This window comes from Falco cherrug, chromosome 14 (genome assembly GCF_023634085.1).
Source record: "Falco cherrug isolate bFalChe1 chromosome 14, bFalChe1.pri, whole genome shotgun sequence".
Lineage (NCBI taxonomy): Eukaryota > Metazoa > Chordata > Aves > Falconiformes > Falconidae > Falco > Falco cherrug.
Window position 1 is genome coordinate 9,710,693 of NC_073710.1, and position 11,597 is coordinate 9,722,289.

The window sequence follows — 11,597 nt, forward strand, 5'->3', positions numbered from 1 at the left end:
ACATACTTGTGGGGTATTTTTCTTTGAAGAGTCTACACTGGAAGTTTGGAGTTTTCTAGAAAAGAGGCAGGAAGCAAAATATGCTGGCTCCTGGAGGGAGAACTAGAGAAGACAGTTTTTGCATCAAAGTGTGAGTTCTGCAACAGAAGAACTACTGGAGAAACACAGGCTCTGCCTCTTACGGGGGAAGTACGAGAGCAGTGTCAGCAGGGAAGGGAAGAAACACTGACAGGGATGAGACGTAAACGGGCAATGTAAACGTTGTCATCCGCTGGGGCGTTTCACTACTGTCGGTGAAACGAATGTGAAAACAAACCTCAGCATGCAGGTCTTGGAAATGTACTGAAGCAGATACTTCCTGAAGGCTTCTGGAGAGGACACTGGGAAACAAAGATAGTTGTGCTAAGGAATTGGATAATTTCTGTGCTTTTTGAAGTGGTGCTTGATAGACAAGACTCAGGCAAAGTTGTAGGAAGAAGTAATTTTACAGGCTGAAAATAGCATCACTTGGACACTTTGCGAAGGAGTAGTAGCTGGTGATTTGGTAGTTCACTGTTATATTTTTTCTGGAGTAAGTCACGGTATTAATATGCCAAGGCTGACTTGAGGAGGTGTCTCTACTATGAGCAGGTGTCATTAGAAAACAGGAGGAGTAACATTCTGGGAAATGCATCCCATTGTAACAGTGTTAATGCAGCATGCTGTGGATGCCAGGTCAACCTTCATGCAGCTTTATTGTGTCCTTAACTTCCATTATTGTCCTCTGAAATCATCTTAATTTTTGCTGAAAATCTGTAAGTGGGTATTACATATGCTTTCTATCAGCACCAATCTGTAGTGAGATTGAAAGCAAAGTAGCTAAAAGAGACAGCCTGGACTTCAGCAGCATAGGAATTGGTTTTGTTCACGTGGAAATGGGCTGTATCTTTGAGGAGAACAAAGCCTAGTATCCCAAGCATCTCATTAGTTTATTGCTGACTGTCCTTTTTTTTTTTTTAATTTTAATAATTTCACTTTTTTTGGTTAGTGTATGAAGTTAATGGTGGTGCTTTGTAGTAACAGTGAGTGAGCACAGTGGACACTGGAGCAGCGAGTGGTTATCCTCTGTTGTCTTTGAGATCTGACCTGGTTTCCTAACTGACAGAAGGTTTGTTAGGAGTAAGAGGGAGATGTTGAAGCGCTTGCTGGTGTTCAGAAGCCATGTGCTTACCTTGGGAGGCAAGTCAGTGGTTAATACTGAAAGGTAACAGAACGAAATCAGGAGGGCACAATCTGAAAATCAAATTGAAATAGATTGTTAACTAATCCTTCCAAATTTTATTTATTAATTTTGTAATTATACCAAATGAAATCCTCACAAGCTACTCTGATTACTTGGCTTACCTCAATTTATATTCAAATCTCAATAAAATACATTTCAGCCTTTTCTTAATGAGATGATGAAAAATGCTACCCCATGGAAGAGTAGGGGACACACATTCCAACATAACTTACAGTCACCTGTTTGCTTTTTAGTGTTGCTATTGAATTTGTATTTAACTCTGGATTAAAGTATAAGCTGGCGTATTTGAATAAGGATATCTTTAAGCCATGAATTCTTAAATTTTTTTTAAAATGGCCGCACAATTGGTTAGTAGAGATTTTAGAACTTGAAGGATGCTGAATAACAAAGCCATTGCACTACTGTTGATCAGATGCACAAAGCAAAGTTTCATAAAGACCCGTAGATGCTGGAGTCCCGTGGTACAGACAAAATGCTGCGGGTACTTGTGGCAGTGATGGAAGGGGAAGGGTCCTCACCCCTGTAAAGAGGTGCTGTGTCGGGGGGCTGCTGATGGACAGGGGGAAACTTCCCTTGGGACCCTGTGTGGGACTGTGCAGAAACAGGCGGTGTCCCTGGGACCTGCCAGTCGGGGGGGGAAGGTGGATTAAAGAAGCAGTCCTGCCCTTCACACGTACAGGGCTAAAGTGTTAGTATTGTTGGCAGGCGGCGTGTTCCCCATGTGCTAGACAGCACTCAAACAGTAAAAAGTATTCCCCATCCTCAATGGATGCACCATTTTACTAGGTAGCAAAGCTTTTAAATGCCAGCAGGAACTTGTCAGTGACTACCATTTACTCACAAGTGTATACCTCAGGTCACCTCTGAAGCTTTAAAGGGGGTTATATCTATCATTTCTGAAAGGCAGGTTTTTGTATGTTTTTCAGAGCGGGTCTTTTTCACCAAAATAAGTGATTCACTATGACTGGATTTTGGTCAGAATTTCCAGATGACTCTGGAGATAACTTTTAATGGTCTTCATTGTAAATTTGAAAAAATACAACCCAAAACAAAAAGTACTGCTTTTTAAATATAGGTCACTTTGTCCAAAATGAGCTTAAGCACAAACTAAATTTGTTTTCCCAGTTAATAAAATGTGCTGTTAATGGGACAGTGAGCAAATGTCACATTCACATGTTGGTACCTATCCGAGCAAATCAAAGTCTACTGTTTGGCACAAAGGGTAAAAAACCCCACGCTGTAATAAAACTGTCATAGGATCAGTGTCTCCTGCTTTGTAAATAAACATCTTTGCTTTGCCTCGGTATTTCTGTAACATCCGGAGACTATTATCCTGTGCTGGTGCTCTGGTTCATTGACAGTTTCACTTAAACAGTTAAACAATAATTCAAAATGGAAAATGTTCTGCCCATATTCCTTAATTCCTTTGTGGTCCCCCCCATGTCTTTTTGTCAGTTGCTTCAGTAATTGCATCTTATTTTTTGTCACGCAGGAAAATACCGAACTGCTCACAAACCTCATTCAAAGCCAAAAGTATCAAACGTTTTTGAGGTAGATTTTCCAGCAAATGGAAGTGATACAAAATCAATGGGCCGTTTCCAGTCAGAGGAGGAACTGTGGGCCCGCTTAGAAGAGCTCGAGAGACAAGAAGAGATACTTGGTGAACTTGACAGGTACAGTGCTGCAGTAGCACAGTAAGGTTTGGCATTCAGAAAGCTGTGGGGGTGTGGTTCTGTTTGTACAGAAAAGATCTCACTGTCAGTGCAAATAACTGACTGGACTGATGCAGTTAAAATCATAATAGGTGGGAGAAGGGTGGGACGTGAACAGAGAGTGCACTGCAAGGGCGAAGGTGCTAAAATCTGCCTCTGTGCAACTGCGGCAGGCCAACGTTCTAGTATTTTTTCTTTCAGATGATAGAAAAGGAGGAAGTAAAATCCATTTGCCACAGGCTAGGAAAATCCATTGTTCACAATGCAGGAGTTACACGTTTAGTGTTTAATGACGTCCTTAGATCTATTCTGATTCTAACGCAATTCATGTGTCACTAGCCATAATGCCACGGTTTTGGTGTTTCCAGCTGACATGGAAAGGACATGGTCATACTTACAGAGTATAAAAAAGGTTCCACTGTCGGGCTAAAAATACAGTATCTGGGTAAAGAAAATGGTGTACAGGCTTGTTCATTATTTTGTATGCCTGTGTGTCTTGAGTGTGAGTTGTCTCGGTTCACTTAGCTATTTCTCATTTCATAGGATGCCTGATACAGTTGAGACAAATGGAGAAGATACAACCTCTTCGGAAGAGGAGAAGGAAGATAAGAGGGCAGATCTGAATGGGTCATATAGAGCAGAAGACTGTACTACTCAGGGCAACTTCCATAAAGAAGTAACAAATTCAGGCTTGTTTGGTGGCCAAGTTAATGGCTCTAGTTATTATCACAGCGATGATGAAGATGATATAGATACTGGAGATAACTCTGTTCCAACTATTTTTTTCTCTCATACTGTTGAACCTAAAAGGGTTTGTACTTTATTATTTTTATCTTTCTCTCAAGAGATTATGTGAGACATATATACCATATCTGAAATAGAAAATTTTAGATAATTTAGAATGCTAACTATAGGTGACATTTATTTGGATTTTTTTTTGAGGGCTTGAAACCCACTGTTTAAATCCTGCAGTTTCAAATACAGTATTAAAAAATTATCTCGAAATGTATACCTTGCTGTGCTGGCTTCTGGCTGCTGTAAAAGGTAGTATCCTGTCCAGGAGTTTTTAAAATGACTTTTTACTTGACTTGAAATTGACTGTTGAACAGCTCAGTTGTTGAGGAGAGTTTGAATAAGTAGATTGTCATATACTATGTGCAAAATCTGTGCACATTAGTGCAAAGAAATGGCCCAGCCTAGTGCAAGTGGTAAAGAATAAACAGTTCACACTGTGAATGTTACCATTCATCCATTTGTTTTAATTCATCTATGCTTTGTAGTCCCCAACTGCTTGAATAGGAGAATGTCAGACGTCAGTTGATCTGCAGCCTGGCGATTGTTGATTTTATGGTCTAGACCATCATTTGTGTTCAATTTTCAGGTAAGAATAAACACAGGAAAAAATACTACTTTGAAATTCAGTGAAAAGAAAGAAGAGGCCAAGCGTAAAAGGAAGAACAGCAGTGGCAATGGCCATGCAACTCCAGAACTGCCTAACATCAAAACCCCAGCAGACATTTACCGGTGTGTAATTTATAGCATTGGCATGTGAGCTTTCCCCTTAGCAGACCTTCGCTTTTCATTTCTGTTCACCTATAGTATGAAGCCGAGCCTACTATTCCCTAAAAGAAACAGCTGGAACTGAATTTACTACTTAAAAATGAAAGTTTGTGGCTTCTGCATGGTTGCCATGCTTTCATATCCATAAAACACTTCTTAGCTTAAGAGTTCCTTTTCCAACTAGCAATTCGTCATTTATCTACTTTTTTCAGAGTTTCTGAAATTGAAGTAAATTTGCTAGTACGTATGCCCTGCATGAGGGAATACAGCAGTTACCTTACATATTCTGGTTAATTCTATGTCATTTGCTCCTGTGTTTGTTTTCAAACATAACTGACCAGATCTGTCACTTGTAATAGTCCTCCTGTTCCAGTTACTAATTGTTTCTTTTCGTCTCTTCCTTTCTAGTATCTTCAGAATATACTCAGGTCTTTGTTTGCATAATTTCTCTTGCATTCTCTCTCCCTGACTTTAGTCCTTTACTGTCTCTATTCTCTGTAAAAAGAAGTGCTCACCTGTAGAACAACCACGCTGAAAGAGTTTAAAAAAGTCTTGGGCTCAGAAGTCTGTATAAAACACTAATCTAAGGTGACGGGAGAGTTAAAACAAGTATTTAGGTTTGTAAAGATGAACACCAGACCTATTAGATTGGTTGATTAAGTGCTTGTGAAAATCACACTGCATTTGTATGTCAGTGTATTCCGGCACCTAAATATTTAACAAAATGTGTCACAAATCGTGAAGAGGTAAAAACCCATCCTGTAATGGCAGCTACTGGGGCTGAAGATGAGGTAAAAGGTTCATGGTGCTCTCCCTGAGCTCTGCAAAGGAGCTCCCATCTTCTGTGGAGATATGCAAGTGTTCCGGTGAGTGCCTGATGAATAAAGCTGTTAAGAGACAAGTAACACCATTAAAACTCATCCAGTCATCGGGCTCCTCCTTTGTGAGTTTGATAAAATCAGCACTGTCTTCTGATGCCACTCTTTCTCCTCCACCCACCCTTGACTTCTTTAAGTCACGGAGATGGAGTACAAACTGTAGGAAGAGGCCTCTCTATCAGTTTACAGTCTGTTAATACTTGAAAAGAGTCTTCGTGTTGGTGTGATCTTAAAAGCTGATTTTTTAAATTTTTGTTTGTTTGTTTGTTGCTGAAAGGAGATTATAGCACTTGTCAGGAAAAAGCTTCATCTTTTCTATGTGCAATGAATGCTTCAAGTATTTGTTTTTATATTCTACATTTGACAAGGACTTTATTCTAGAGGACCTTCCTTCGTGATCTTCTGTTTCTCTTTATAGAAACAACCCTGACAATCGTTTAGTTTACCTTTTTTCTAACTTTTTGTAACTCATGCTATTCTGTTTTCTGATGCTTTTCAAAGAGCTATACATTGTCTGCTGGAAGAGCATACCAACTTAATGCTTGAATAAAGGGCATAACAGTGTTTGCTCTGCAGAATTGATTCTTGTACGTTGGTAAATAAGATGCCTCTAAAGGTACGATGTTGTAATTCTGCAGCGAAAAAGTTGGAAAAGCACATCATAATTAATTTGTACAAAAGACAAAGCAAGATCACTGTAAATTTGTCATCTGATCCTGAAATGGTTTATTAAAGCTAACATTTTCCTTTATAGAGTCTTTGTTGATGTTGTGAATGGAGAATATGTCCCTCGTAAATCAATTTTGAAGTCTCGAAGCAGAGAGAACAGTGTTTGTAGCGATACCAGTGAGAACAGTGCTGCTGAGTTTGATGACAGACGAGGAGTTCAGAGGAGTATTAGCTGTGATGAAGCTACTCAGAGTGACAACAGTGAAGGCATACTGGAGGAAGAGGAGGAGGAGGGGCAGCAGCAGCTACCAAAAAAGCTTCCTCCCTCTTCAGGGACAACCGAGGTACAGTTTTTAATTAATTATTGATTGTTGGCAGGGATAAAAACGAGAAATCTAATGGCTGTAGTTGCCTATACCATCAGTTTGATATCTTTAAAATAATTTTCTAACTCCTACCTAGTTTGCTTCAGAAGGACATTATCAGGTGACAAGCTTCTGTCATGTGCATCCTAGGGGCGGGGGGAAGGAGACGAGTCATGTGGCTTCCCCAAGACCTGAAGCTGTTCTGTAAAGATCTGGCGAAGTAGTCGCTTGCCAGTGTTACTGAAACCAGTGTCATGTCTACCGGGTCATCCTGAAAATTTCACTGCAGGATATACAGTGGGTTTAAAAAAAAAAAAAAAAGACTATGTGCTTCATAGTGGAGAGGGAAGAGTTGATTCTCTGTAACCTGTGTTGCACAGCTGCTAGACAGCTAATTTCTAGGTGGTGTTTTAAAGTTTTAAAACACAGAAATATCAGCTGAGTTATTACTTGGACATGCTAAAGGCAGAGGAATTGCCCTGTGGAAGAAGGCATTACTGCTCCACTCATCCTATTCCAGACTGGGGCCATTAGCGATCCCAAACAAATCTATTTTCATGCGTTTGGAAAGTTCAGGGCTTCATCATAAAGAAAAGAGACTGTTAGATGTAAGGGAAAATGTACAGTTGCTTAGTGACTGGATGAACACAAGAATTAAATGTAGCCGCTGCTCTGAAATTCATGGCATAGGGTATTCTTCATTTTTATTTTGTGAGAACTTACACTAATTTTTTCAAACCAGATGAAGCTGAGTTTTCAGTAGTTCCCAATGCAGCGGGCAAGTTCAATGAAAACACTATTTTTAGAAAAATTATTTTTGACAAGAAATGAATTCCTCATAAAAGCTATTGTTTATCATCATTTTTCATACAAGCAGCTACAGATGCATCCAGGCAGGATGTGAAGATTCATGGTGGAAGATCCATCTGTAGACTTAGATACTTAACGTTGCATACTTCCTGGAATATATTTGCTATATTTTTATAAAACATCTAAGTACACTTTAGAAGTTACCCATTAGTCCATTTTCTGAATATGACTTGATTATTCTCTACAATGTAATGTATTTGCTAAGTAACTGCAGGAGAGTGAGCAAAACACTCATTAGACTTGCCTTCTTAAAGGCTGCTGTTTTGCTTTTGGTTGTTTTTGTGGGTGTTTGAAATACATTATTTCTCCGTGACCACTTGCAACTCAGTAACTTTTTTTGTTTCTACTTTCACCAGAGTTGTCTTGAATTGTATTTTGCTTACCTGTTTTTGAAAATGAGTGTGTTGTTATAACAGTGCAGTTGTGCACAGGCACGGCTTTGGGCATACTGTGGCTATTGGAGCAGAAAACAAAAAAACACTGCTTTTTTTGCAGGTCCTGCAAGAAAAGAATGGCTGGTTTGTTTTGCTTTGTTTTTCTTGGTAACTGAGTTATGAAAAAGCAGAACTAAGCATAGTTAATAAATCTGGTGTGCATTCCTTTGTGCCCTGTATGATCATCAAACCTTGGATGTAAACTGCTTCCCCTTGTCCTTAGGCATTCGGACTTTTGTGTTTTCAGTACATAGTAGAGTGATTTGTTCTTAAATACGTTTATGAAAAGTAGTTCTGAGCTGCTTTTTTCCCAGTCTTTTCCAAGAATCACGGTCATTTCTTAGATAAGTTAAAAAGGATTCAAGTCATATAATCAGCTGCATATAAATTATCATTTTTAAACATTAAATGTTTTTATTAGACCTTTTATAGAGAGAAATAGTTGGAAGCGAGTTTGCTGTTCTCTTAAGTATAAATTTCTTTCACCATTTTTTGATCATATTTGGTAAGGAAAAAAGAACAAACAAAATACGTGCTTGCCAATTTGTATGCAGTGTGTCAGCTTGATGCAATTAGAAGATATTAAGTCATAAAATATGACGTATGATGGAAATGCTGACATACTCCAAGTTTGCAAAATCTCTCAATTCTTATCCAAAATGAAACTATATATTACATCAGCTGGTTTATTTCTTGAGCGTGTGTCGGTGAGTAGGCAAGTTTTTAGATCATTTGTGCAGTAGGATTGAGATTTAAGTAGTACATTTAAGACACTGTCTTTCATTCAGTCGTCTTTGAACAAGCTATATTTTGAGGTTAATTACGATTTGGTTACTTATGCAAGGAACAATCATTGATTTAAAGATATTTCTTTACTTTTGATTAAAAGAAATAACAATCCTAATCAGGCTAATATAGGGTAATGACCTTATGGGCATAGCTTCACATTTGCATTTTATTAGCTCATTTTGAGTACTCTCTTCTTTTGTAGGCATTTTCCGGAACTGTTATAGAGAAGGAGCCTTTGTCTCCCTCCTTAATACCACACCCAGTCATTGCTCACCCAGTCCTGCCTACCATTCTGGAGAGAAAATCAGAGGAAGTTTTGTCCGAAGCATCAGAAGAAACTACAAAGAGGATTTCAAAATTCAAAGCTGCCAGAATGCAACAGACTAACTAGGTCCTGCCTAGCCAGCTGACGTCGGGGTATCATGTCTAGTTTCATATTTGTTGAGATTACGTAAAACTATATGCGTTGCACCTAGCTAGTTAAAAGAGTGTCCTATGTTAATTTGGCATTGGTTATCTTTTGAAACATTTATTGGCAACATTAAAAAAAAAAAAAGTTCAGTGTTTGAACACTTGAGTATTCATCTTGTTTTGTCGATTTCCCTGTGTGCTGTCAGCACCTTTGTATATGTTTGCCTTATGATAGCAGCACTTGGGTTCTTTTTCAAAAACTGTTCCTCACATACATTGTTTTTGTGTTTAAACCTAAATACAGGCAGTTTTGTGCCAGCTGTGATGTTCTACATACCATATGGACCATTTTAAGGAAACTTTTCACATTTCAAATAGATTCACCAATTATATTGCATTACTTGCTTTAGCATTTTAAGACACACTTGTATTCACATTCTTGTAGTTTTGCAACTAGGTGTCTGCTGAAAGTTTTTTTCCTTCTTTCAAACCTCTCTGATATCTCACTGTACAGATCTATAAAACGCTGGGTTCGTGTACATTGCAGGGAAGTTTCTTTGATGGAAAAGGGTATTTTGTAAAATTAAATTTTCAGTAAAAAAGCTGTGAAAGTCGTGTGTTTTTTGCTGCTTTACTACTAATTTGGAAACAAGGCAGAGAGGTTTTTATTTTGAACTTGCATTTCTAGCTTGAAGTGTTTACTACCACATGGACATAAAAGCAGTCCATTCTCTTCTGCCATTGTGTTTTAACCTCCTGCTAATGAATGTCCATGGAAATTGAATGCTCTTAAGGAGAGAAGCATAAACTCAGGCTCTGATTACAAAATCTCCCAGTTCTTTTGTATACTCAGGAAACATTGTAATTGTCTTGGGAATGCCCAGAGGGAGTCAGCACTAAGGAAAAATGTCTTAATGCTTCAACTTTATTTCAAAACACAACAGCACTGCAGCACTCGGGGTACCGTTCTGTGTATCCTTCTCATGACTGAGAGCAATCCTGGCTCTCGGAGTCCCTGCCCCGCTGCCCCTTCTACCGGCTTGCTGCCCCCTCCCTTGTGCTGACACAGCTTTTGTTGGGGCCACCCCTTGAATGATAGTAGGTGACAAGAGCTGGGTTTAAAAAACAAAACTACTGGATTCCGGGGTGTTCTGGGTTTTTTTTTTTAATAGTTGTGTGTGTTTATCTGAAGCTAGTGAGTTTTCTAACCTCTTCCGCAGCGTGCCTGCACCAGCGCAGGTAGACGGGTAGCGTGTGGAGCGAGGGCAAGGGAGAACGTTGGCAGAGGGCGTGGGGAGGTGGAGTACCTTAAACCGATGTTACTCTCCAGCAGACATCACCAAACCACAGCCTAAAAAGTGAGGCAGAAAGACCTGGGAGGTGTAAGGAAGGACTTGCTTTTGGCCACAGTTCTGTGGTTTTGCAAACACGCAGCCTGAGAGCCGCCTGCAGCTGGTTCTCCAGATCTTGGCCGTCCGTGAGCAGGGGTCAGCTAATGCCGTTTCCTCACCTGTCCCTAAAACAGCCGCGCCTCGCAGCCTCACAGTTAAACTGAGCCACCAACTCCCCCTTCCTCCACACTTGTTTTATTTTCTCTGTGCTTAAAGGGAGGAGGAGGCATTGGGGCTGCTGTTTCTAAGGTGGCTTTTAAAAAAGGCTGCGCTCCATCCAGCGCTGACGTTCTCTGCTGCGTGCTTGGGAAGGTGGTGGTGCTTCATGAGCAGAAGCTGCAGGGGGGCAAGACGGGGCAGGTAGCAGGGGTCCCTGCCTGGGGGAGCAGCCCACCAGGGCCCACCAGAGCCCACCAGAGCCGCGGGGCTGCAGGTTCCCCGCGATATGGTGCAAATTGTGTTTTGGTGCAAGAACTGAAGGGAAAGTTGTGTGGCCCTCCCGTGCCCGAAGCTCACCGGCTGGGAGGGGGGCAGTCTCTGTTTGAAGCAGATCCTGAGAATCACGTTGAAAGTGTTAATGATTAACTTGATTCATGCTCAAATGTGGACTTTTTTTTTTTTTAAAGCATATTGCATTAGTACTAAAATAAGCCATCAATGCCAGTCCACCCTCTATTCACGGCTAAATATTTAAAGGAGGTTATTTATAGCTTCTTTAATGAATTCTTGGCTAAACAAAATGAAATTATGTCCTAGAAAAGTAGAAGCTATTTTGTAACCAGAACAGTGCAACTGTAAAATATAGTTCCATGAATATGTATTTTAAATAACAAGGGGTTGAGATCCAAGACTACCAGACATGGATAATTAGAGGGGAAAAGAAGAGAAAGAAAGAGAGAGAGAAACCCCTTTAAAAAAGATTTATTTAGATATCTTCTGAAATACTTCCCACTTCTAGTTACTTCAACAAAACCAAATGCCCCTTGTCACCATAGATCAGTTTCAAATCAAAATTAATTCTTTGCTTGTTTTCTCTCCCCCCCCCCCCCTTCCCCTTTTTTCACATCCCTGCTCACAGGAAAAAGTAGGATAAATGCACCTTGGGTTTTAATGAATTATGGCCTCGGTTCAGGGAAGCATCCTTACTCAGGAATGCACTTTGGCATGTGCTTATGTCTCAAAGATTTTGCAAAGAAGAATGGATTTAGCCACATGCTTAAACTAAGCACATGAGTG

General features: G+C 39.9%; 1 protein-coding gene across 1 annotated transcript in view; it reads left to right on the forward strand.

The window, feature by feature from the left end:
* The window catches only part of URI1 (URI1 prefoldin like chaperone), a 44,833-nt gene extending 35,249 nt beyond the window's left edge, over nucleotides 1-9,584 (forward strand). The window contains exons 7-11 of the mRNA XM_055726267.1: nucleotides 2,775-2,955; nucleotides 3,538-3,805; nucleotides 4,376-4,518; nucleotides 6,187-6,445; nucleotides 8,762-9,584. Coding sequence (XP_055582242.1) covers nucleotides 2,775-2,955; nucleotides 3,538-3,805; nucleotides 4,376-4,518; nucleotides 6,187-6,445; nucleotides 8,762-8,950 — 1,040 coding nt within the window. The 3' untranslated portion in view covers nucleotides 8,951-9,584. The remainder of the gene's footprint in view (nucleotides 1-2,774; nucleotides 2,956-3,537; nucleotides 3,806-4,375; nucleotides 4,519-6,186; nucleotides 6,446-8,761) is intronic.
* The last annotated feature ends 2,013 nt before the right edge of the window (nucleotides 9,585-11,597 follow it).